This window comes from Neomonachus schauinslandi, chromosome 16 (assembly GCF_002201575.2).
Source record: "Neomonachus schauinslandi chromosome 16, ASM220157v2, whole genome shotgun sequence".
Lineage (NCBI taxonomy): Eukaryota > Metazoa > Chordata > Mammalia > Carnivora > Phocidae > Neomonachus > Neomonachus schauinslandi.
Genome location: NC_058418.1, coordinates 26,052,571 through 26,079,288, shown reverse-complemented (window position 1 = coordinate 26,079,288; position 26,718 = coordinate 26,052,571). Strand labels below are relative to the sequence as shown.

The following is a 26,718-nucleotide window of genomic DNA, read 5'->3' as shown; positions in this document are numbered from 1 at the left end:
ACGGTGGCGCCGTAGATTCGGCTGTGACAGCTCAGATGCTCCTTGCCTTGGCCATCTATGGGACGCGGGGAGCTTGCCTGATTGCCGTATATCTCATGCAGGGTCTGGCCTCCACGAGGCTGGCTGTCCTCTGAAGGCTTGATTATCTTGTGTTGCTTTGATTCTAAGATGGGCATTTTGTCGGAATCCAACATTTCTGAAATGGAGCAACCTTTTGGTCCATGCATCTGTAGACCCGAGGGGCTGTGGTAAGTGGGGATGGGCGCCCTCGTCCGATGCCCGCCGCCTCCTGGGCATCAGGTTTGAAGAATCTGGAGCTCCCAGGACGAGAACACCTAGCCCTGGACCTGTGTGCTCGTAGCTGTGGCATCCTGGGCCGGCTGCTTTCCCAGACACAGCTGTGCACACACAGACGGAGGAGGCAGTCAGCCATGGACAGCAAATCTGTTCTGAAAACCCTGGACATCGAGACCTTCCAGTCGCCTCTGTGGGCTCTGCTCTGATCTTGCTTAAATCCTGCATTTGCTTTTCCTCCTTCCCTTACAGACCCTTCAGTGCGCCCCCACACCCCCAGTGCTTCCCACCAAACCTGAATGCAGCCTGCTTCCAGCCTGGCCATTTCTTCTGCCTCAACTGGCCATTCACCCAGTTCCTTTCTGGTCATCCCAATCTCTTCAGGAGCAGGGCTGGCTCTGGCCCTGCTTTCGACTGGCTGGGCGCCTAGGACAGGGACTGGCCGGTGGCAGGCACTTTGGCCACACTAGTTGGCTGGTTGAATTGATGGGACTATAGCTCAGAACTGGAAGCTTTCAGGCATTTTATTACCATCAGCATCCGGGGCAACGCAGCTTGAGGATTAAACCGAGTTATAGGAGAGAACTCCACTCTTAAGAATGGCTAATTATTATTATTATTATTTTTTAACCAACTGTAATTTACAAAGGGAGGGAAGGAGACACAAAAGAGCACACCCTCTAAACCAGGGTTAATTAGAAGTCTTCCCGATAGCTAGTGCTTCATCAGCAACAGAACAGCATGTAAATAAATCTAATTTCCCTCCAACTCAACTCGTCACAAGCTTAATTACAGCAGCCGCAATGTGTGCATGTGTGTGTTTTTTTCATTAGCGAAAGAGGGTCATTATTAGCCGTGTCTGGTAAGAATTATTGTGAAGAGCCTGGTTCCACCCTCGATAGGTGTCCTCAGAGAGCAGAGAGGAACTTGCCGTGTGAACTACAGAGTTCCCAATTAAGGTGGCTTGGAGGAAGCAGGAAGCGGCAACGCAAATTAGAAAAATATTAGGGAGAGGGGACAAGCAGGTGGGCGAGCCAGGGAAGGGTGCTGGGAGCCTTGGTTAATTACTGTGTGGAGGAAGAGTGCCTTGTGGGGGCCGGACCCTCTTTTCCCCCGTTGCCACTTGCTTGCTCCGAAATCTTGGGTCTCCAAGACCCTTCTGGGGTCCTCGCTTACACTCCAGCTGGCCGGCCCCAGAGAGCCGAAAATGAGACTTGCCCCGGGGTGGGGGGCAGGCTTGACCACATCCACCCACCTCTTTCAGATGGCTTTTCACACCTCCCTCCCCCTCCTGCCGAGGAGAAAAGCGGGGGTGGGGTGGGGGGGTGGGTGGGAGGGAAGACCACACTGTCACCGCCAGAAGACTGCCTCACTGGACGGCTGTTGCAGTGAGCGTATTGTTCTAGAAATAAATGGCTGAAAACCCTGAGTCAGAAATTAGTTGACACAAGGGAAGTCGAACCCTATAGGCCAAGTTCCATTTGTCTGCAGGAAGTGCCCTTCCCCGGGGCGGAGGGAGGGGGGTGGCCTTTGAGGGAGAATTTAAGTCCATTCTGCCTGGCACTCAATGCACAATGTTGGCAAAAAAAGTTTTTCTTTCCTTCTCATCCTGGCCGCCATTAAGGTTCTGTCTCTCGTTAAAGCAGCATGAGGGGCTGTACTTGGTGGTGCTAGTAAACCTTGAGTGATCCAGAAATCAAGGCGCTGCCCGAGCCCTGCCACGTGCGTCCTAGCCACTCAGATGATGTCTGTCCCCAGCTGTCTCCTCACGGTGGCAGGAGCTGGTTGCTCCCTGGCACTGGGCAGAGGGTAGATCTGGCAGCTCTTGGAAGGGGAGAGAACCTGGAGCCCCGACCATCCAAGCGCCTCCTGGTGCCAAGGGTCCCCAACATGTGTTCTTCCAGGCTCTGCTTGAATGCCTCCAGAGATGAGAGGCTCATTTCCTCGCAGAGCAGCCAGGGTCCTAGTGGTAGCCTGAAGCATCATGTTTATTGAGCACGTACTGAGTGCCAATAATTACTTATTAAGCTGACATTGTTGTGACCCTCTTCTAGGCCAGGAGTAAGGATTGCTCAATGACCCAGGGTGGAGATTCTTGCCCTCCTGGAGCTTACGTTGGATTGGGTGTCAGGAGACAATAAACAAATGCATGAGGTTGTGAGTGCTTCTGGAAACTACAAGTAGTTAGGGTGATGGGGTAGGGTGTGCAGTGTTGCTGTCCTGTCTGGACAGGGAGGAGGTACTAAACCCAAACTTCTGGCTCTGTCCTTATAAACCCTACCGGACCTGGCCCTCACCCACTCATGCTGACCTTTCTGTTCCTTGAGCCTCCCAGCTTGCTAGCCCCAGGACCTTGGCACTTGCTGCAGCCTCCTCCCTCCACCTTTCCATGCCTGGCTTCTTTGTGCCATGTAGGCATTTACTCAAACACCAGTCCCCAGAGTGGGCTTTGTCATGCCTGTGGTAAAGTTGCCTCTTTGCCTGTCATCACTTCCTACCCCATCGACCCTGTTTCAGTTCTTCACTCTGAATTTATCACCACCTGAGATTTTTCTCCCTTGTTCCCTAGTGGATTTTGTCGGTGCTGTGGACTGCTGTGCCCCAGCCCAAGGACACTGCCCGGCGTGGCACACAGTAGTCCCACAGTTACGAACTGCCAAGCAGATGAGTCCCATGGCTCTCTTGTATCATCCTCAACACACCTCCCACACTGTTGTCCTCCCATTTTACAGAGGAAGAAACTGAGGTTTGGAGAGGTTACATAGCTGCAGTCGCACAGCTGGTGAGCTATGACACAGGGCTGCCTCTCCGGCTCGCCTACGGCCAAACCCATGTGCTCTGGCCTCACGATCAGTTGACGCAGGTTCTCCACCTGGTCAACCCCACAGGCTCTGGTTCTGTGCCTGTCATTCTCCAGGACAAGCCTGCTCACTCAGAGCCTCAGTGTTTGTAGACAGTTTTCCTGCCTTCCTCCCTGCTCCCTTCTTTTCAAAAGGCGGGATGCTCAGAGAGAGATCCAGGACTAGAATTCTCTGATGATGTTGCTGTTGTCAGAGGTGGGAACCCCTGGGCCCCTGAATCAGTCAAACAGCTGGTGCTGGGGCTAGAAGTCCAGAGCGGGCTGTGTGGGCAAGAGAGAACATTGCAGCTCCATCACACGGAGCTGCTGAATTCACCCCCTAGGCCTGATCCCGGCCGGGTGGGGTGGGGAACGGCCACTGATGGGGTCCCCCCTGGTGGGCCTGGGGTCCGTGGAAGCTGGAGGATGCACCAGACCACCTGTTTCAAATGCCTTCTTGGGCTACGTCACTGCCACGCGGTCCAAGTTCTTGGATTCCCAGGCTGATGCATCGTGGGGGCAGGGTGGATGACATTGTCACACGGGTGTGGCCCCTCAGCCCAGCGTTCTTCTTCAGGCGCTCCATCTCTGAGAGCTTGGCTGGGCAGGACTAGGAGTCTGAGATGAGCCTGCTGGTCTGAATTTACTACCATCTTGTTGTGGCGTCTTGGCTAAGATCCTTGCCCCCGGGGGCTGCAGAAACCTCTTGGGTGTCCCTCTTGGGTGGCACTTTGATCTTTCCAAGGCTAAAGTCAGTGGTTTAAGAGTGCCAAGATCGTGACTCCAGAGCCTGCCTGCATAGGCAAGCCCTGCCCCCAGGTCTATCCCATCATTATCTTGGTAAGCAGAGGCCATGCGCAGGTGGTGCTGGTAGTTTCTCTCCCGACCCTTGGAATACCAGCATGGTTTTCAGTGTAATCCCGTCTTTGATAAACCAGAGAGCTCAGCTGGCTGTGGTAAGGGCGGGGTTCGAAATGACGTCTGACCTCACAGCCTGTGAAATGTTTGCCAACCGAGATAGGATCAAGTTGAATTCTAGTATGGAGGTTCTCGATCTTTCATTTGTACACATTCATCTTCCATGTATCTTCAGTCTGGATGTTTCACGTTTGCCCCGAATCGAGATATTAGCACTGCTTCCGGGCTCTTTCCCAGTCACGGTCTGATCCAGAACTTGATGGCGTGTCCTGGGCCTTCCCCGGGCCTAGGGTTGCTTTCCCGAGTCTACACTGTTGATACACCGGCCTCCTTTTGGTTCTTGGAATGGACCCGATTGTCTATCACCTCCGACCCCTTTGGGCTCCATGCTCCTTTGGGTCAGAATGCTCTTCTCTGGGTGTTGATGGGCTGGTTCCTTCTCATCCCCGGCAGCTCAGCCCCCGCCCCCCTCGGCAAGGCCCTTCACCCCGCTAGAGCTGGCCTCTCCCCGTCCCATCCCACTTCTTCATTTCCTTCAGAGTGCTCATCATGTGCGGAAAGGATTGTGTCTCTATGTATCTGCTGTCTTTCTCCCAATGGAGGGTATGTCTTCCACCTTCCCTGCTGTGTTTGAGGACAGTGATATGTCATTGGCACATTATAAGTCTTGGGAAATGTTTTGTGTAAAAATGGATGTATCTTAAATGCTCCTATGTGTCTCTGCCAGAGCGAGCAGGAGGCTGGCCCCGGGGCCCAGGGCCTTCTTCCTGTGGCCGCAGGGGCCGGCGCTGTTCTGTGATTCAGAGCCCACAGCTGGCAGAGAGAGGGGAAGGCGACTCCCCGAGGAGCTCGCTTCCCAGAAACATCCAGCTCACGTCCCCCACCTGCGCTCCCCCAAGGACAGGACAATGAGGGGCTTCCCGGAAACCCTCCTGGCTTGGCCCCTGGAGGGTGGGAGTGACTTGGGCCCAGTGCTTAGCTGTGAGTGACAAAAGCCAGGAACCATCCCGGCTTCATGCCTAGGAGAGGGGAACCCTCCTTTGCTGGTTGGTGGAGGAGGGAAGGCAGAGAGCAAGCTGCCAACTGAGAATTCCCAGAGTAGGCATTTGCTAGTCTTTCCCTGGGATCAGGGGGTGTCAGGAAGAGGCCCCGGCTGGACTCCCCCAGAACAGTAGATTGTGCATGCGTGTGCGTGTGCGTGCACACGTGTGAGTGACAGCCGGACGGGGTCACGGGCTGAGGGCAGCCTTCCCTTCAAGCTTGGCTGCCCACACTGCCCACCGCCTGGCCCTTATCCCCTGCACAGGTGTGGTGGGAAGTCCGGACCTGGAAGGTTTTGAAGAGAGGAAGGCCAAGCCCTGGGACCATGCTGTCCCGCAGACCCGACTCCGTGCTGAGGCACAGAGCAAGTTCTTGTCGTGGGGAGTCAGCCTTCTGGGCCAGTGTGGTGATTGAGAAATTCTACTGGAGAATCACTATTATTTCCGCTCCATTTTAAATACACTTGGACAATACTTAGCAACGGACGTACTGAGGCAGTTTAAAATACCGATTTCCAAGCCTCGTATTCAGAGAGGGGCTGCTGGTGTGTCACCTGCATTTTAACAGGCCCTCCCTCCAGGTGATGCCAACCCAGGTGGCCCTTTGACCTGCACCTCCAGAAACCCGTGCACACTCGTAGGATCTTCTAACGCAAACTTGTGGGGTGAACCCATTTGCGGATTTGCAGAGCAAGGAAGTCTTTTCTAGGAAAAATGTGCTCCCCCCCTACCCAACCCCCCCCCCCATCGCCCCCAGCCAGTTCATTTACTGGGACTTGTTCTTATTTCGCGAGGAGCCGGGAACCTTTGTGGTTCCTTCTAGATGAAGCTTTCAAGGCAGACTCTAAAAGCTGTCCTTTTGAGCTGGCCGTGGCGCAGGGTTCAGTGCGACAGCGCGTAAGAAGGTCACACGGCGGCGTGTGGCTCGGGACCCCGGTCTTATGAGATGACTGCTGCGCGTGTCTGCGAACGGCTCGCCTTGTTCGTCAGAGCGCTTGCCGCGCGGGCCTCTAGGTGGTGAGATCACAGGTGATTGCGACTGTTTTCTTTATGCTTGTCTGTCTGACATTGCATCTTCCACGTCCGTTGCTGTTGTCTTTGTAATCAGAAATAAGAGCAAAGCTTCCTTTTTGTGGGAAGGAGGGAGGCTCAGAAATACAGAGGCGGTTCTGGAGAAGAAGCCCGGTGGGAGCCCTGGCTGGGCTGGCACCCTCCTGGCATCAGCCCTGGGGTCGGGAAATGGGGATTCCTGTGGGATGACCGGGCAGAGCCCCAGCTTAGGCATTTCTGGGCTGCCCTGGACTTTCCTGCCTCCACGTTGGGGTCCCTGTACCCAGCTTAGCTGAGGTCTCTGGGGGGTCCCACTCCCTGGCATCTGTGTCTTTGGTGGGTCTTCGTGCTCCTGGTTGCCCTTCTGGAGAGTGCCTTGGCTTAAGAAGGAGGTGACAATCCACCTGCCTCATCTCTTAATTTAATGCACTGGAGCTGGGATGGCAGCACCTGGACCCTATGGAAACTCAGCATCGTCTCCGCAGGCTGTGGTCAAGCCGTGGCATAGACTTCACTCTTCACCCTGTTCTGCACTAGAGGGGTGAACCGAGAGGATCTCAGAAGCTGGTATCCCGGGGAAGCCTGTTCATGCTCGGATGGAGCTCCCATCTCTTGGAAATTGGAATCCTTGCTCTGCTACCCACTAGCTGTGCGACCTTCTCCTCTCTGGGTCTCAGTTTTCCCATCTGTAACTGAGGCTGAAATAGTCCCTACCTCCTAGGGCAGAGGTCACAGTGGGTGCCCGACAAGATGGCCTTGTTTTCTCGTCTCCCTGCACAGAAAAGGGGATTTGCTGGAAAGATTTCCAGCCACAGTTTTGAACTCTGTCCTTGACTGTATCTTGACTGTAGCAAGTCATCATCTGATGTTGCCTGGTGTGATTTCTTAGCAACCCGCTCCTTTTGGTCGGCCCAGCCATCAGACGCTCTCCTATAGAGAGAGTTCAAGTAATTTTTTCCATGTGATGTGTGCTCATGGAAGGGGGCCAGGGATGCATTTTAGGCAGTACCTGGCTCCTCCTTAAATTAGACTGTTTTCCATTCTCATCTCCCCAAAGGTGCTTTTCCAGACTCAGCCATGACTCACAATCTCAGCCTACCCATAGGAGGGTCAGAAAATTGGTGAGAAGTCAGAGTTGGAGCATTGTTTTTTTTTTTTTTTTTTTTGACACGAACCTGGAAAAATCTGCATTTGCTTAAAAATGACTAACTTGGTGTTTGTCCAGCAAAGGAGTCTTGTCCAAGAGGGTCTGCTTTAAGGGGCACAACTTTCATTCAGCCCTGTGTTCGTTCGCTCATTCATTCATTCATTCATTCGTTCATTCATTCATTCACGTGGCGAATAGTTATTGTGCACCTTCTGTGTGCCAGGAGCTGGGATTCTACGCGCCAGGAGAACCAAGTCCTTATGTGCCATTTATTTCCTCAAGCTGGAAATTCCCTCCTTCACCCGCCTCATACAGGGTGCAGGGAAGGAGCAGACAGCTGAGGCAGGACCTGCACGCCTGAGGACGAGCTGAGGCACCACCACTAGCCTGCCATGAGACCCGGGAACAATCCCGTGGCCGTTACAGTCTGCAAAACTGTGGATGGCGTTGACGCCTTTGCCAGCCTTCTCTATCAAAAATCCCCCAATTCGGGGGCACCTGGGTGGCTCAGTCGTTAAGCGTCTGCCTTCGGCTCGGGTCATGATCCCGGGGTCCTGGGATCGAGCCCCACATCGGGCTCCCTGCTCGGCGGGAAGCCTGCTTCTCCCTCTCCCACTCCCCCTGCTTGTGTTCTGTCTCTCGCTGTCTCTCTTTCTGTCAAATAAATAAAGTCTAAAAAAAAAAAAAGAAAAATTCCCTAATTCGTTCACCATCTGAACAACTGTTCAGCAATAGTTTTTTTTTTTTTAATTATTATACAGTATTTCAGATAAGTAGAAGAGAGTAACGACCACCCAGGGTGTACCCTTCGGCTTGAGGGACAGGACACCGTGGGTCACCCGTGGAGCTCCCAACTGCGCTTTTCGCCCTCTGTCAGGGGCTCGGCGTTTACCATTTCCCTGTATGGCTTTCTTCTTGGAATATGTCTCATCGGTATATAAATGCTATTGGTGCGTGTTTTTAAACTTTCTGTAAATGTTGTCATATTTTACCATATTACCATAGCTTGTGTTATTTATTTATTTATTTATTTATTTATTCATTTATTTACCATAGTTGATCTTTAGAAACTCGCTTTCTCTCTCTCTTGAAGTCTTGTTTGGAAGATGAATCCTTGCCGATACATGTTTAATCGCGGCATGGGGTCCACTCTGTGAACGTTCTACCCTTGATGTATCATCCGTCTTCTGCATGGGAATGTAGATGCTGTCTCCTTCTGTGGCTATTGTCCACCATTCTGAGGTGTATAGCCTCACAGTGAACTCAGGTACAGGAACTTATAGCATAGAAATCTTGATGCGGAATGACTGGGTTCAAGGGCATGACTCACACACCTTTTGTCCCTCTTCCCATCCATCCATCAGCTCTCCTCTCCCATTGTCATGTTAGGTGACCCCTTTCCATGTGGTTCCAGAAAATGCCGTGGCGTTGTGTTGTCTCAGTAGCCCTGCTTGGGTCATGTGTCCGTCCCCGATTGTCCGGGTCTGGGCCTGACCCTGGAGCTTGGGGGTGCATCCGGTCCCCAGTGAGCCTCCAAGGGAGAATGGGAAGGCTGGCCCCAGGGCAGGTCAGGGTGGGTGGCCAGGCTCGGGGGGCTAACCTCTGCCGCTGCTCAGGGTAGCCCGGCCCCATGCTGTTAGAGGAAGTGGCTGTCCTGCCTTTTGCCCTGAGTTGTCTTAGAAAGTGCCAGTCTCTTTGGAAACAACAGTGAGTGAGCAGATGAAAGAGCCCTCGGTCTCTGTCTCCTCTTTGATTTATGAGTCCCACCCAGGGCAGTGATCTGTGTGTGCTTTTTAGAGGTGGGAAACTGAGGCTCCTAGGGGTAGATCCCCGGAGGTGTCTGTGGGACCCGTTGGACCTGGGAAGATACTCTGCTCTTCTCCTGAAGCTTTCTCCGGCTCTCAGGGGCCAGGCGGCTCCTTGAATGGCTCCTAGAATCAATCCTGCCATTTTACAGGTGGGAGGACTAGGCCAGGAGCAGGAGGGGCTAATGTGCACCTTCTTTGTTCCTAGTTGTTCATCTAATATCCTTGAAACAGGGTCGATGCAGGATGTTCTTACAGTTGGGGAAGCTCAGGCTCAGAGATGGGAGAGGACTGGACTGGCCCGAGGTCATGCATAGATTTAGGGACAAAAGTCAGAGAACAATGCAGGCCATCTCCTCAGTTCCGCCAATGTAGCTTCCACCTGTCCTCATCGTAGGCTTGTTTCTCTGCCCCTAATGGCGCCGGTCTGGCTCCCCAGACCCCACCTGTACCCCCCACGGGGCAAGGAGATAGTCCACCGGTCCCTGTCCCCTCGACTGCATCCCCTTGGGCTCCCCACAGAGAGTCCTTTCCTGCCTTTGATGCAAATTCTTGCGCTTTCCTGATAATATTCTGGGATCTTCTTAACGCGAGGGGGTCAGCTGCGAGGCATCTCGGCAATTTATAATTATTGAAAATTCTGTTTGGTGACATGAGTTAGCATTTAATAGACACCCTGCCACCTCCTCTCTCCCTATTGTGACAAGCTCCTGGCAGAATCCTTTTGAGACTCAGGGTAATTGCACCACGCTGGGAACGGGAAGACCACGTTGTGCTTGAGTGCGTCTCAAAAACGTCTCCACAATAGACAGTCAGGTACGCGTTTGCCTGGCTTCAAGGTAATGATTTAAACTTAATTTGACCCTTGATGAGGAAGCCCGTGTTTCTGGTCGGACGCAGTCTTTCAGTTTGGGCCTGCCTGCCATGCCTTCAATGGTAACACAAATAATTCCTTCATAACAAGTGCCTTTCAGAGGATGTCTGCTGCTGACAGCTAATATAGAATTATTGCCCCTGAATGCATTTCTGTAATTACTTCCCAGAGATCTGTCTTTGTGTTAGAAGACATTTCACACTTTAGTAACATAAGTGTTTTGGGAGAGCACGAGCAATAATTATGAACAGTCTTCCCGTGAAAATAAACCTAAAAAAATTATAAAAGCTAATGCTAAAATTGGTTAGAGTCAGGGAGGAATTTCATTTGAATTTGATTCATGTATATTTATTCCAAGTATAATAACCTTTCCTGTATGGAAACTTTTTTTTTTAAACAAAAGCAGTAATGATACGGAGAGCCCGCTTTCTAATTTTTGAGCGATACTGAAACTGAAAACTGATTAAAAGTGACAAGTTGCTTGAGATGGAATAAAGAAGCGTAATCGTGGAGCCCTGATAGGAGACATTTGCGGTAATGGAAAATGAAATGATTCACAGTGTGATCAATAAAAAATTAGCAGCATTTAATAAAAGGTTTCTGCTTCATGTTGACTAAAGAACATTGCAAGCAGTTTGAAATCTGAGTTAAGTGATGGTTGGAGGATGAGCGGGCGGTGGTGATGGGGTGAGGGTGTGTGCGTGCATATAGATCACGCGGATATTGGCCATTGCGGAGGAGGCAGCCAGGCCCCTGGGGTGGGTCTGGAAGTTTCCTTTGCGCTGCCCACTTGACCTTTGATCTGTGGTTAATTCTCTCCAGGTCTCTCCGTACCTCATTGTGTGGGAATGTTTCTCCGAAAGCAGGCTCTGCTCTCCTTGGCGGGTGTGGGCCCAGCTTAAATCCATCTCCTGGGAAGGGGGGGGCGCCCTGCCTGAGGGGTGTCCCCTCAAACGTGTTGTGTGGGCCGTTGGCTTTGTTCTCTCAGCTGTCTTAGCATCTAGGTTTTTTGGGAACTTCTGGAATGTCTTAGAGCCTGTTTGTGGGACTTGACACCCTTTTGTGGGCCGGCGGGAAATCCGTGGAGAGCTGGCAGGGCTTAGTGAGTGGATGAGGTTAAGCGGGGAGGGACCCCCGTGGTTTCCTGGTGACGCCCGCTGCTCGCATGGGCCCTTGGAGGAGTGGGGGGCCTGGCCGCGGGGGTTCAGTGGGGACCGGCTGCTTGCAAGCTGAGCGTGCCACCATTTGGCTTCTCCCTCAGTAGCAACAACATGGTGAGAACCACTCCATCAGACACGCTCCCCGTTCTCCAGGCGCTACTTCAGTATTCCCTGGGATGCCGCTGCACACCAGGCTGTCTCCATGCCCAGAAACTTGTTAATTTTTAAAGGCTTTACACAGCATTTCCACTGTGGCTCCGGGCCTCCCGGGCCCGGATGGGAGATGGGTTGGAGGGTCACCGGGGAGGGGCGGGCGGCAGCCTCGGGATTACAACAGCAGTCTGGGAGCCTGGGCCCCAGAATTTGTGCAGGGAATCCTTGCCATCTCCGAATCTTGGGGTGGCGGGCAGGGCCAGGGGTCTGTTCCTGGATTTGTGCCCGTTTGCAACCCTCCCCAGAGATGCCTAGACCTGTGGCTGGATCCACAGAACCCTTCCAGGTGGTTTTGTTCACGGGTTCACTCCACAAATATTTATTGAGCACCTGCTATGTGCCTGGTCCTGTGCTGGGTGCTGGGTAGGGGGAGAGGGAGCAAGATGAGGGGGCCAACAAGGTCAACTCTTGTTGACCCTGCCTGCCTGGGGTCTGTTCATCGACACAGGAGACGGTCAGATGTCCTGCAAAGAAAGGGCCATGGCTGTTGTGACCAGAGCAGGGACTGTTCCGAGCTCAGTGTGGCCGGCCCTGGAGGGGTGAAGGTTCACTGAGCTGGGATGAGGGCAGTGTGGGGGGAGTTGGCTGGGGGAACTTTTGCACATGTTCTGCTTTTGCAGTGGAACTCCTAGAAAGCACTGCCCCGTGGGGTCCCAGAGTCTAAAGCCGACAGAGTGGGCTTCCTTTGATGCATCAGAGTTCTGCCCTCGGGCCGGCCCCCCGCATCAGGGATGAGTCACTAAGGTGCACTCTTTTAAAAATTGCTGCTCCACGGTCCATGCCTTCATTTGATGGGGGCGGCTGAGGTCCAGGGAGGCTGAGACATGCTGGGATCCCCCAGTGACCTCGCTGTGGCCCCAGGGCTTCGGGCTCCGGGCTCCGTCTGCACCGCCTGTGTTTGCCTTTGACCCTGAGCCACTCGCTCAGCCTGGCCACTGGTGCAGTCTTTGGGGTACACAGCCCTTCCCTGCCTCCTTCTCTTCCCCACAAGGGGCTCCTCTTTCTGTCCTGGCCGCCAGGGGGTGATTTGTGCCCCAGCGTCCTTGCCTTGAGTCTTGCTCCAGGACCGGGAGCAATTAGGAGCTCCAGGCCACGGTGCTGGCCACAAATTAGCTGGATTTATCGAGCTCCCCACGCTGCCCCGCCGCCCTCCCTCCCCTGCCTACCTCCGGCCCCGCTCCTCCATCTCCTCCTTCCCAGCAGCCGTCGGAGACCAAACATGACAACAAGGAGAGGGCAGAGTGGTCACAGCCTCAGGAGGTCACGACGCACAATTTTCGTGGTTCCAGGGTGGCTTTGTCCAACCGCTCTTCATTATTGCATGCGGCGAGATCAGTTTTATTAAGATGGTGAGGCTCAGAGGAGCGACACTGTTAACAACTTGCTGGAAAAATATAATTCCCCCCCCTTTTGGTGGGGGTGCCTGTGATTGCTTTTTTCCCCCTTCCTGCTTCGTCCCTCTCTCGTTCCCTCCTCACCTACCACCTTTTCTTTCTGCTCCTTCCCTTGCCCATTGAAGCTAGGAGCTGGGTCTGGGGGGCAGCCGCCACCTCTCTCTGCCTTTCGGGTTGGGCTCAGCACTTGAACACCCACTGGGAGGGTCATCATGCATTCGTCCTGCAGGTATGGACCCCAAAGGGCAAGGTGCTGTTGATGGAATGTCAGGCTCACCTGGTTCAACAGCTGTGCTTTTGGTCTTTGATGCACATACAGCACCGAGAATAAGGGCCAAGACGCAGTAGGTGCTCAGTAAATGTTTGTTGACTGACTTGATGTGTGTGGCGTTTGTGTTCCAGCTCTTGGGAGCTTGTTGCCCACCAGGGCCCCAGGTGGCAGAGACCTGGGGTGACCTGAGCAGGAGGAGGTGATACCATCCTCATTTTTTAGGTGAGGAGAGCGAGGCCCAGAAGTGTAAGCCACCCAGGTCACATGGTTGTGGACTTGAACGCATATTCTAAGTCTCCAAAGAAGGGACGCTTCCATTCCCGCCCAGCTAACAAGCTTCCTGTCTGGTGGGGAGGGAGCAGGGCACCCTGGGCTTAGGGCACCTGCGGCTCCTGCTGGGCATGCTTCATGGCAAGGGCCCCCCTAGGCTGCATCCAGCCCTCCAAGGCCTATTGTTTTGTCCACATCTTGCTTCCTGAAACTTGAAGTCAACATTTAAAAATCCAGGGATGTCACATAAAAATATGGATTTCTTTCTTTAAAAAAACAACAGCAAAAGTCAGCTGATGTATCTGCACCGGGCATCACTTTTCCATATGGTGACCGTGTACATAGAGCATTTGAGCAGGGGTCGCCCCCTTGGGTGGGTGTCTGTCTGCCCCAGCCTCCCCCATCTGATCTACTCATTTGTATAACAGTAGAGGGCACTGGCGTTGTGAGCTTTGGTCCATTCGTGGGCTGAGTGATGGGGAAGGGGGCCTCGTTCACCCATTTGAACCTCAGTTTTGCCTTCCTTAAAATGGGTGTATTGGTACCATCTCCGTCGTGGGGCCACGGATCACTGGGTAAGGGATGCAAATGAATTAAAAGTTCTGGTCTGAGGGAAGTGATTACCATCCTCTACGCTGCTAATCATTTTGGGCTCAGGTTCTAGAATTCCTGGCAACTAAAGAGATACCCTCTGGAAGATTCTAGTCCTTTCTGTGGTCAGCCATGGGCCTGTGGAGAGGGAGGCCCGGTACCAGGTCCTGCATCGTCAGCCAAGGTGGGGCATCCCAGCAAGGCTTGTGTGGTGCAACCAAGTGAGATTCATCGTCTGACTGACCGTGGCTTTGAAATTCCATTCACGGAGCCGTCAGCACTGACAGGGGACCAACAGAAACCTCCCCCCGCCCCCCCCGCCCCCCCCCCGACCCCCCCCCCCCCAGACAGCCATCCGGAAGTTGCTTCCTTATTTAAGAAGCAGAACTTGGACAGCAAATTATGTGTTAAAATATTTGCCTACAGCTCTGCTGCCAAGGGGACCCTTTAGGCTGAGTGTTAAATGTTACCCTGCTGCCCGCACTGCAGATATTTTAAATCTGAAGATAAATAGTGGCTGCCTCGTGGAATTTGGGGCCAGCCATGGATGCACAAGCAGAGTGTCTAATTGGGGTTGGCAGGCTCCTGGCCCAGCCCTGGCCCGGCCCCTCCCGGCCTCCATCCCACCAGCCCAGGAGTGCATGAGAAAGTGCTTCTCTACAGGCAGAGCCCAGACAGCGAGCTCAGGTTAAGCCAGGGGTTCGACCCAGTGCCCAGGTTCTGGAAGTGCTTTCTCCCACTCTGGCCCTGGGGAACACGCTGCTAGAAAACCCCCTTTTTTTTTCTTTTTAGGAAATAGGCAGGCTGTTAGGATGGAGTATGCGTTCTCTATTAAAGAAAAATGTTGCTCTAGGAAAAACGCTTTGGAAATGGTAGACGCCTTCCTAGACTAGGAATTCTATGGGGAGCCGCCCCACTACATACAGGGGAGCGCGCAGGAAAACGGGCTTGCGGATTGTAAAGGGAACATATCTACACTGTCGGCCCCCGGGGGTTGGCTGGGACAGAGCCCCGGCAGAGGTCACGCTGTTTCCGGTGGGGGGGGAGGTGGGCTTGTCACTTGCTCAAGGTCATAGGACGTGGAAGGGGGGAGCCTGGGCTTGAGCCAGGACTGTCCTCTCCTGCTCCAGGGGATTTTCTTGTCTGTATGGACATTTTTGTGCCTTCGGGTGGCCCTGTGCCCTGGCATTCTCCATCCTTAGGAGCCGATGAGGCTCCGCTAGACCTCCCCTTGTGTCCCCAGCTCCTGTGTAAGTCATGATGCCGCAGGTACTGGTTGGAGTGATAACAGCACCAATAAGACCGTGATCGTGGCTACGCTTTTCTCAAGTTTTATTGCGGGCCAGGGATCAGGCTCTGTATAATATTACCTCATTACAATGATTGAACTTGTTCAGATTGTTCTCCGAGGGGGTAAGGGACTTGTCCAAGGTCCCCCAGCTGTGAGGTGGTGGCATGTGGATTTGAACCCGGACGGGTTGGCTCTGCAGTCTGTGATTCTTTTCCGTTCTTTGTCCGTCGTCCCGACAGTCCCTGCAGCGTGACTCTGGCTGCCTGCCGCTGGTGTGTGTGCTCGCTCGATGAGAGCCTTTCCTGCAGCAGCTTGGCCCCGTCAGCCCCGCTGGACCCCTGCACGGCCTTGCCCTGCACTTCCTGTACAGCGGGGCTCCCCGGCCGAGCCCCGGACGCACCTCGAATTCACTGTCCAGCGGTTCTGATTTGTGCTGGGGTGGGGGGGGGGTGGTGCCGCCACCCATCAGAGTCTGCTTGGGAGAGGAGATGAGAAGTGGTGGGGGGCAGCGGTGGGGGCTCTCTGGTCCTCCAGGGGCCTCCCCACCATCCCCAGGCACCGTTCCCGGCTTCTGCGTTGCTCTCTGCTCCCCGCTGCCCTGCACCCTTGCCCTGCACCTTTGCCTCTTCCCGCCTGCCCTGCCCCAGCCTCCTCTGGGCTCCTCTAGGCCCCACAGGGCTCCCGGCCTCACACGGAGTCCTTGCATCCACGGCCATCCGTTCGGGTGAGCCTCACCTCCACCTGTCGTGTCTCTCACCAGCAGGCTCTTTACTGACGATACAAAGTCAGTGTCAGGCAGGGAAGGGACTTGCTCAGGGTCACCCATGGGGCGTGGTGGGGGTACTGCAGCTAAGACTGGGAGCTGGGCCCCTGACTGACGCGGGCCCAGGCCGCCGGCCCTTCCCACCTGTACCTCCCTTTCGGCATTCATGGATTCATATATTCGCTCATTCACCAAGCCCGTATTTGTTGAGCGCCCTTCTGGGCCAGGCTTTGTGTGGGCTTTGAGGCACCCGAAATGAATAAGGCCGGGGAGCACCCTACCCTGTATGTGGTAGCAAAGGTGTGCGTGTTAGGCCTGGCACTCAGCAGATACTCCGCACATGTTTGCGGGATGAATGAAGGAAAGAATGAATGACCGTGTGTGATTATTGGCACTGGTATATCTCACGCCTCTCGAGCTCTGCCCTTGTTTTCTCTATCCTGGGCTTATGGGCCTTCTCCCGGCTTCTGGCCTCCACTGGGCAGATACTCAGCCCTGGGGCCCCAGAGGTGGGACCCCCGGTGGTCCCTGGTTGGATCTCAGGGTGCCCGGGGCTCCTCGCTGGTAAGGGGAGGGACCCCCATGGTCCCTCCCAGGAAGAGAAGGAGCAGCCTTCTCACTGAGGTCCCTGCTGGCTCTCGCGCTGGCTGGGCGCTGGGGCCAGAGGGAAGAGACCCTCACCGGGGTTCGCAGACTGAGCCTCCCTCCTCCGGCCCTTGGGAGTGGTGAGGCCCCACCAGCCCTGACTCATGAGCTCCAGAAGCCTCGCTGAGAAGGTAGGAAATGTTCAGTTCCCAGACCTGGTGGCCTGCGGGCAGCCTGCCCCCGCCCCTCTGGGGCTGATCTCCTTTCCCTTTCTCCTGGCACCAGGCTCAGCCAACTGTCCCTTGCTCGGCCCTTTCACAGACGTCCCCTTTTTGGCTCTCCCAGGCAGTGGTTAGGAGCCGAGATCTGTCATCAGGAGGCCAACCTCTGCCCTTCCCAGTGTGTGTGACCTGTGTGTGGTCCTGAGTCTTGGCCTCCCCGTCTGCAGAGTGGGGATGCCGACCCTACCTTTTGCATAGGGTGGCTGTGATGAGGACACGGGACGCGAGTGTAGGACAGTGCCAGAAACTGCTCCTCCTGTGGTCAGCACCACCCAGGGTGTGGGGGTCGGGAGGGGGGTAGGCCGAGCCGCCTCCTTCTATCCCTGACTCGGTTTCTACTGCCTCTTCCCTCAAGAGGACAGAGGCCCACTTTTCTCGCTCAGTGTCTCTTGCTGCACACCCTTTCTGTAGGGTCCCACTGGCCTGCTCAGATTATCATCTTGAATGAAAGCCCTTGCTCGTGGGCAGTGGGTCCGTGAGGCTGCTTAGGCCTGGGGTGGGGCAATGCACGGCTTTCTAATGAAAAGTGGTGAATCAGGAGGGTTGTGTTACTCCTCTCTTCGCTCATAGAAAGTTCGGCAAACCCGTATCTTGGGCTCAGGGACTGTGGGATGTATGCAGGTGGTGCCATGGGGTCCACCAGTCCAGGTGTATCCTCTTCCTCCTGCTTTGAGAAAGAAGCTGGCGGGACAGAGTGGCCCCATCTTACATTAGGCTGAACCGTTTGGGGTGGCCAATATTCGACTTCTTTGACCCACGAAGATGGCAACTTCATGTGGTTCAACCTAATAATACTTATCATCGCTTGTACTGATATTCGGAGACATGTTTCTTTGAAACCAATCTTTTCATTCAGTTGAGCATTGACTGAGCCCCCCGCTGTGTGTTCTGTCTGTACCAGGGGCTGGGGAGATGGTACTGAGCACAAACAGAGCTCCTGCCCTCATGGAGCTTGTGGTCTCGTTGGGGAGCATCCCCGCTGTCTATTGCTCTATAAAAAACCACCCCAAAACTCAATGGCGTAAAGCAGTGATTATTATTTCACATAGCTCTGTGGGCTGAGTGGACTTGGTTGGGGTCCCACTTGGCATTTTTCATGTAGTTGCCGAGTGAGTTGAATCTGCTGTCATCTGAAGGCTCGTCTGGGTTGGATGTCCAAGATGGCGCACTCCCACGGCTGGCGGTTGGTACGGCTGGGGGCTCTGCTGGTGCTGTCCACTGGAGCAACTACACTGTCTCCATGTGGCTTGGGCTTCTCATGGTATGGCAGCCGGGTACTACTAGGTAGTGTCCCAAGAGACCAGGAGACCCCGTGGAAGCTGCAATCCTTCCGACCTAGCCTCAGAAATCCCAGAACATTGCTTCCGTTACATTCTAATGTCAAGGGAGTCACTGCGGCCAGCCAGGCCAGAGGGCAATTGTGCAGGGGAATTAGATCCCTCTTCCTGATGGGCGAGTGCGGGTCTCACTACAGAAGAGTGTGTGGGAGGGAGGTGTTGCTGCTGCTGTCTTTGGAAAATGCAGGGTGCCACAGGGAGGCGGGGAGGAAGAAAGTTAACCTACCAAAGCGTGAGTGAACACTATGCCAGAGGCACTGGCGGCAAAGGGAAAAGGCACTATGGGGTAGGAGTGCTGGGCATCCGCGTGACATTGGCGCTCAGGCCTGTAGGGAGCCCCGTTAGCTGGGGGAAGAGTCCCGGGGGAACAAGAGTGTGGAGCCCTTGGTGGAACAAACTTGCGATCGAAGGGACTGGAAGAAGGTCTGTGTGGCTGCGGGGCAAGTGATAAAGTCAGTGAGGTCAGCAGAGCCCTTACTGGACCTTCGGGCCCGGGACAAGGATCCTACATGTGACTGTGAAGGGTTTACAGATCCCTCAACAGTTTTTCATCGAGTCTCCACTGTGGCGAGGCCGTGTAGCAGGGTGGTTTTGCTTCAGACACAACTGTGCCTTGCTTTGCACCAGTGTCCTCACAGAAGGTTCCTGGCAGGCAGCAGGTGCTCCAGAAAGGGGAGTTGCTCTTGGCGAGCTCCTGGCCAAAGGAGTGCCCAAGTGCACATCGGCATGCGCAGAGGTGTGCACGTCGGAGAACAACGAGGCTGTGAGTTGTCCAGTGGGGAGCGTGAGGCTGGGGAGGTGGGGAGCTTTGTCCACGGGCTCGGTGACCTTAGGGAGAGGTCCCTATTCACCACCGCTCAGCTCCGGCCTTCCCAGGCAGCCCTGGGAGGACTGGGGTAGAGCCGAGGGAGGGAAAGGCTCCAGGGCCTGTTTTTGGGAAGTCCTTCCGAGCTCCAGAGGCCTGCATGGAGAAGAATGAGCTCCTCAGCCTGCTGACTTTGCTTCCTCCGGGCGGGCAGGATGGTTGGAGAGACCAGTGGGTCCCCCGGTGTTCAGGCCCAGAGATCACAGTGTCAGAAGCTCGAAGCAGCACCTGGGATGGGGACTCAGGGCTGGTGGCGGCCTCGAGCTCTTGCCTTCTCTGTGCTCACTCAGGCAAGGACTCACAGGGCTGGATGAAGGCAGGACCTGGGATGGGCAGGGCCACCCCTGACTAGTGAGAGCTGGATCGATGGAAGGGGGGAAGGTCCATTCACTCAATCCCCCAGGCTTCCTGAGTAGCTGCTGTAGGAGGGCCTGAGAATGAGGAGACCCCAAGGGTGCTCCAGGGGAGACATCACCCTCAGGGCTTTCCCCTCCCGGGCCTTGGAGAGCTTAGGGCTCCAAGAGGCCCCAGGCCTGGGGGAAGGGCGTGCTGCTTAACGTCAGCTTTGGATGACCCCCTAGAGCCTCTGTTTCCTCATCTGCAAATGGAAAAAGAGCACCATTTACTCTTTTCCCCTTGTGTGAGGTTCAGAGCCTGAGGGCAATGAAAGCGCGTTGTAGGGAGTAAAGCTGGAGCCGGATGGAGGGCTTCCTGTTTTGAGGTTCTGATTTTGCTGATGCAGGATACTGAATACTGGGTCTTCAGGGGGGTCCTGATCTCCAACTTCTTCAGGCCGCTGGTCTTTTCTCTCGGGCCGCTTGTCTTTTTTCTCTCTGGCTTCCCGAGGGCAGGCTGGCTGGCCGTGTGACCCCCTGGGACCTCAGAGGATGGGGGTCCCCCACCTTTGCCCGCCTCCCCTCCCCTGCCCCTTTGTGCGCAGCCACCTTGCCTTCCCATTAGTAGACAGTGGCAGGGGAGGTGACAGTTCCTTAAAACAGATTTATACTCTTGGATGACTTTATGGGTTTTTGCCTTATAAAAACCCAAGAGTTGACATCCTGATTTATCTACTCCTGAGTCAACAGGATGTACCAGATTTAAAGAGATCAAATGCATTGTAATGTTTGTGGTTCCAGTTGTGGATTAGATGAGCTATTATGGAAAGTGCTGCCAAGTAAATATGGCAAAAAAAAAAAAAAAGGAACAAGGGGATAATTTAAATATGTCTATTAAATTGTGTGTTAAGTAAAGTAGCACAAGTGTGATGCTGAATGTAACTTATTATCTGGAGAGTTCGTCTAGTAGATAAAGCTGGAACGATGGTTCTTTCCCTCCCTCACACCCAGAACATTTTTTTTTTTAAGGAAAGAGACTGTAAACTAGGAATTTCAGAGACGGGCGCTTGACTGCGTAACCGTGGCTGTGTGATGACTTATAATATTGAAGGCTCCAAATGATATTTCTCATTTCTTTGCTTTCTATTTCTTGTCGCCACGGCAGCAGCCGATCAGATTTCCTGAGATAAATATGCTGCCTGGCTTTTAATGGGATTTCTGTATTGCCGGGGGTTGGCGTGTTCTGATAATAAGAGAACCTAAAAATTGTACATCCCTTAATTGGTAAGAAGAGAGATGTTTTGATGGGCCACAAATGGAAGCATTGATTTTTACTGCCTCCGAGCAGTTGCAAGCAAGCAGCGTGTCATGCCACATTCCCCGCCACGGAAGGCGGCAGCTGGCTCTCCGATGAGCTGATTTGTGTTCGCAGGTTCTTGATGTCGGGTGCTTGGAAGTGCGTGTTTTGTGCAGGTGGGAGAAATAGAGCCCGTATAACATTATCAGTTTCTAAATTGAAATATTTATAGGACTGTGGCTTCCACCTCGAATCGAATGCATTCTTTGCCTCGTTTCTCTTTCTTGCTTTGGTGACTGGTCCTCGGGGGTTTAAAGGTTGTGTGCTGAAGGTTTTTGCTGTAACTGCAGGGTTGTATGTGACACGCATCTGTGCACGCGTGCTGGCACACACGCCTCCTTACCTGTGTGTGTGTGTTTGCATCAGCGCCCTTCCACGTGATAGAGATTTCTCTCCTTAGTTCACATCAGTGCTAATTTCTGGATGGGTAGATTGTTTCCCAGGACAGACCGTGGACGACGTAACACGCTCTTGGATTTTCCGGTTTGAATCTCTGTACTTCAATGAGGAAGTTTAATCCACTGACATTTATGGGGATTACCGATATATTCTCTGTGTTATATTTACCGTGCTTTTTTTGCACTTTGATTTACAAGTTCTTGATGTGTCCTCTTAATTTCTCAGATTGAGGCTGTGCTCCATTTCCCCCAGCCGTGTGGGGAAGTGCAGTAGACGAGTCAGGATGTCGAGTTAAACGTCTGTCGGGTGCTGAGGATATCGTGTCCCCTTACCTGGGTGTCAGGTGCCTCACCTATGAAGTGGGAATAACAAGGCTGCCCCTCTCTGTGGGCAGGGGCAGGGCCGCATGATGGTGTGAGCTCCCTCTTAGCTCTAGCATGTGTAAGCCTGGGAAATGGGGCTGTGCATATATAATTGGGGCTTTGAAAAAGCATGTGGAACACTACGTGAAACGCAAGGCATCATTATCATGAGCCTTAACTCACTTTTCTGTACAGTTTAGCCACTTGTCTGCATAGTGCTAAGCACAGAATAGGTGATTTATTTTTACAGAAATTGGTTGAATGATTCCAAAACTGGTTCTCACCTTCTAGGCTGATCCCAGGGCATGAGTGAGGGCTCAGATGCAGTTTACCTTGTGATTTGACTATCCGTGGTCTTACAAACACACGTGCTTCCTTGATTCCAGGATCAGGACGTCTTTGCCAAGAACTGAGCCAACATCGCCACATTGGGAGGCATGCCGTGTGGACGGTGAACTTGGCTAAGAGATCTCCCTTGCTGTTAAATTGCAAGGCTTTGTGGGTGGGGGGGGGCGGGAAACGAAACGTTTAGGTGCATCAGGAGCAGCTGATGGAGGCTCTGGAGAAATGTGTAAGAGAATTGGGTTTTCAGGAGTCAAAATGCAAAGGCATTTTCACCTCCGTGATGGGTCACGACCCCCAGCATCCATGCGCAGGGGGAAGATGACAGGAAATCCCCCTAGAAGATTTGCACCAAGAATGAAAGAACCTAGTTGAGAATTATGGCACCACACGCTACAAAAAACCCCCCCATATATTAATATACTGAGAGGTGTCAAGAATAATGGACCCTGGGAGGTAGAGTAATTAAATGTATCTTAATAAATGCTGGACGATTCTTTTAAAACCCTTTCCCAAGACCCCGTCAGCTGACATGGATTGTATTCTTCCTGTTGGCAGGAGGCCTGGAAGGAGAGCCTGAGTGTGATCGGAAAACCAGCCGTGCGCTGGAAGACAGGAACAGCGTGACAAGTCAAGAGGAGAGAAATGAGGACGATGAAGACATGGAGGATGAGTCAATTTACACCTGCGATCACTGTCAGCAGGACTTCGAGTGTCTGGCAGACCTGACGGACCACCGGGCCCACCGCTGTCCTGGAGGTAATGCTAAATAGCGCCGGGATTCTGACAGGTGGTTATACGGATAATTGGACATAGCAACAGCTTGAAGCCTCAAGTGAGATTAAAGAATTAATAATGTAATTTTACAGTTAATGTCATTTTATTGTGGTGTCTTGGGTACCCTGTATCCGCCTTTTAAATAAAATTAAAAATAAAAGCAACAGCTTTCTGGCAGGCAGGGATTTGGGGGAAGCACCCCGTTGCTGCCTCCCCCAAAACCGCCATCTCTAGAATGTGGGCCCAAGCCCGGAGGGTCTGCACCCTGGATCTCTGCAAGGCCTTTTGGAAACCCAGCAATTAAGAGGTCGTTAGTGCAAAGTTAAGTAGCTTAAGTGTGGAAAGCTGCGTGAAGGAGTGAGCTCGGAGGCTGGGCTTCAGTGGGATGGGGGGAATTTCAAAGGCCAACAAGAGCCCATGCAGAAAGGGACCTGGTTCCACCTCTGTGCTCAGCCTCCTGCTTCTCTGAGCAGGAGAGGGCTGGCTGGGAGCTGTTCTGCCAAACCTGACTATGGCCCTGTTTCCTGTGTCCTGGCAGCGTCAGAGAAGGGGGCCAAGGCCACAGTTTTACAGGAGCGATTTAAGACGTCATGAGTCATGTATGTTTGTGCGTCTGGGTCCTATGGGGTGGATGGAGTGGGAGAATGGGGGCCTGTGTCTTGCCTGGGAGTGTGGCAGCCATGCTTACAGGGGCAAGGGGCTGACACAATTTCAGGCCCCGAGCGGGGAGTCCAGAGCATCTGTGGTCCGACATCTCTCTCCACGGTGGCCGTTGATGCAAGTCTGCAGATGCCGGTTTGCGGGGAGAAGAATTAACCAGAAACAGTTGTCCTGAGAGGATTCTCCCAGTTTTGGACTTTTGGGGGGCTCAGGAAACCAAATCCCAGTCATTTGGAATTTGTGCAATTTCAACCACAGGCAGAGGTGATGGCCAAGCTTAGGATCAGAACTGGAGGGACATATGGGGTTGGCTTTTCAGGCCCCTCATTTTCCCGAGGGGAAATATTGAGGCATGAGAGGGGGTGGTGATTGACCAAGGGCACCTAGGGATTTGGTGGCCGAGCCAGGACCTCTCCAGGACCTGGGCTGTATACTCTCATTCTGCTCGAGAAAATAGTAGATGGCCTGTTTATTTCTTGATTTAGCCCAGAACTGAGGTGGAATCCTAACGTTAACGGGAATGAAATATTGTCCCTGACTTGGAAAACAATCAATGAATTGATCTTCTAATTAAAAGTGATTCTCTTTATTTTCGGAGTGTAAAAGAACCCGTGGGGCTCGCCTAGCATCAGCCCAGGCCCCCTCAGGACTCCTGCGAAGTGATGCTGCGTTGAGTCTCTGCGGCTCTTGGAGTGAGGCCCCATGCCCAGCACCACTCAGTTCTCCAGAACCAAGGAGATTCTCTTGTCTCTCTCCACACTTTCGAGAATGGTGATGTTTCCAGGTGGCGAAGGACCAGTGTGAGGCTTTGAGGCCGAATATCGGGGTGTTTTGCTGGAAATAGTAGCTAAATTGTGCCTTCGGTCCTGGGCAGGCCTCTTTTCCCAGTGGCTTTGTCTTCTCTCCAGAGCTGCAGCCTGGCTGACATCATGGTAACTCTGTCTGCAGGGCCTTCAGCCACCGACACTCCTGCCTGCTTCCTAGTAGGACCCCACTAACGACCTCCATGGGGACGTGGGAGCCAGGAATCCCCAAGCCCTGGAGCATCGGAAGGGAGTCAGAAATTCCTTAAAGGAGTATGGGAAACGACCTTGCCTAATAGCATCCCTGAGAAATTCATTACCGCCCAGTAAAGGTGTGACCCAGTCTGGAGAGTCTCCCTGACATGGAAGTAAAATGTCAGGAACGATGTTCCCCCAGGTCTTAGGTTCTGAGGATTACCCAATGACAGGATAAACCACTGGGAATTGTGTGCATATTATTCAAAGCAGGTCCCTACCTCGGCCGCCTACACACTCTCTGATCTGCAGTGGTTTCCTACTGTGTCCCCAGAGATGTTTCTGGAACTATTGGGGTGAGCATTGGGGCCTGTCTGACTGAGGGGGCTCTGATACCCACACCAGTCAGAGCTGACCACATTAAAAAGTCTTTTATATATTGGGCTTTAGCACAAGATATATGAAAATTGGCTTCTGCTTTAAAAACTTGAAACTGGCGCCAAAATGCAATAGCAGGTCCTCCCAGGCCAGGCTCAGGGGGCTGCTGGATGCTCACCATTGGCCATCCAGCCGCTGGACTAGGGACGAAGCAGGTGGGCAGTGTGGCCACTCTGTCACCCCGGAGGGAAAGGTGGACCCTCAACAGCCCGACAAAGACCATTTCAGAGAGGGCCACGCTCTGCTGAGGCTGGGCGGGCTCTGGGTGCTCAGCAGATGTTTCTGAGGGAAGAAACAAGTCTTTTTTGGAGGGAAGGCGGGGGGCCCTCTCTGCTTTTGAGAATTTGGGGCCCAAGGGCAGCACCACCTGTCAATCCCGCTGTCCACTCCTCCTGGCATCGGAATTAGGCCTTGGGTGTGAACAACACTCGTCCCCACTCATCCCCTGCTGGGGGCAGTCACTGCCGGAATGTGGAGACTGCACACCCCTCACCAAGCAGGTGTGTCCCGGGGGGGTGGGGTGTGTTTGTGGGGCGCCATCTTGAATGTGGTTCTTTCAGAAAACTGCTTTAAGAGGGTGACCTCTTGGCTCTTTCTGTGTTTTTCTGTGGCCGTTGGGGTGGGCATGGGGCAGTGCCTCGTTCCATCAGAATCTGGGAGAGTCGCTGAGGTTTGGAGATTTTCCGAGGTGGTGGGAAGCTCCCCACGGAAGCGGGGTGACTTCCTGCCAGGATGGCATTGGGGACATGCGGAGGGAGGAAGGCCCCTGAACTCTGCCCTGAGGAGCCCTCACCTGCAGAGATTCTGGAGCTTAAGAAGGCCCCCTCTCCATTGTCCCTTCGTGGGAGGGGTTCGGCTGGGGCCAGAAGAGGCTGTTGAAGCGTGGACTTCAGAAGCCAGCCCTCTTTCTCTCTCTGTCTTTCTCATTATCGCTGTCTCTCATTCGTGTCTGAGGAGAAACCAGCCTTAAACGCACAAGGCATCAAATGTTGCATCCTCAGGACCCGAAATGAGATAAGCCCAGAGCCGTCCGCTCTGTGGATACTCACATCCCCAGGAGCTGATTCCTCCTTGTTCTCCTCCAGACCCGGCCCACAGGGTGACATGTTTACAGGCTTGGCGTCGGCGGCATATGCAATTTTGCATTCTGCATTTGTTACTGAACGTTTTCTGAATGGATTCCCATGCTGCAACATGATCTTCTCCATTATCAGCAGCACTCAAGCAGATGAAGCTTGGGTTGCAGGTCCTGTGTCCATATACTACAAAAATATTAAATTTAGACTGGTCCACCAGGAGATGAGGATTTCTACAACAGAGTGGACAAAGGCTGACTTGATGCCTGTGACGGGCTTGTCTGTGCCTCATGGAGCATCATATGTGGGCCCCAGATGAGGCAATGGCCAGAGCATTTGGTGGCTCTCTGAACTGATGATGGAAAGTCCCCCTTACTTCGGGCTCCGCGAACTGGAACGATGTCAGAACAGGGAGTGAGCTGAAGTTTACGTTGACCCAGTCTGTGAAGTGTTGGCCAAGCACGTGTGGACCCTGTAAGTGGTGGCAGGGGGTGTTTTTCATCATCTTCTGGAAGCCCAGAGGACTTCGGTTGCTTTAGAAAGTATCTCTGGGAACTTCCTGGGGCACCATAGAAGCAGGTACGGGAGGTTTGATTTACCCAGGGGCTGATTCCAATTTTTTATGTGCTCACTGAAGCAGGTCAGCTGTGGACCTTCAGTCTGGACTCAGGTGGAATGTTTTACGGCTTTCTGGTACGAAGACTACCTTTTCAGGAGACTCTCTGATTTAGACTGACTGCTACTTTGGCCCAAATTAATGAGGCTAAGTGCCCGAAGACGTTTGGGTGCTGGATCTGTGCTGTTATAATGCTTTAGATCCTACTCTCGTAGGGACGTTCCTCCTCATGTCGGGCCTGGGCTGTCAGCAGGGATGTGCACTGTGCCAGTCATGGAATATGGCAGGTCCCCAGGGCCGGAGCACCCGACAGCTTTTGGAGATCTCTAGCCTCTTTGCTAAAGGCGCACCACTGGTGTGATTTGGGTTT

The 26,718-nt window shown here is 53.5% G+C and overlaps 1 protein-coding gene across 1 annotated transcript in view; it reads left to right on the top strand.

Annotated features, from left to right (window-relative positions):
- The window catches only part of ZNF423 (zinc finger protein 423), a 281,922-nt gene that overhangs the window by 28,263 nt on the left and 226,941 nt on the right, over window positions 1-26,718 (top strand). The window contains exon 3 of the mRNA XM_021704842.1: window positions 22,342-22,542. Coding sequence (XP_021560517.1) covers window positions 22,342-22,542 — 201 coding nt within the window. The remainder of the gene's footprint in view (window positions 1-22,341; window positions 22,543-26,718) is intronic.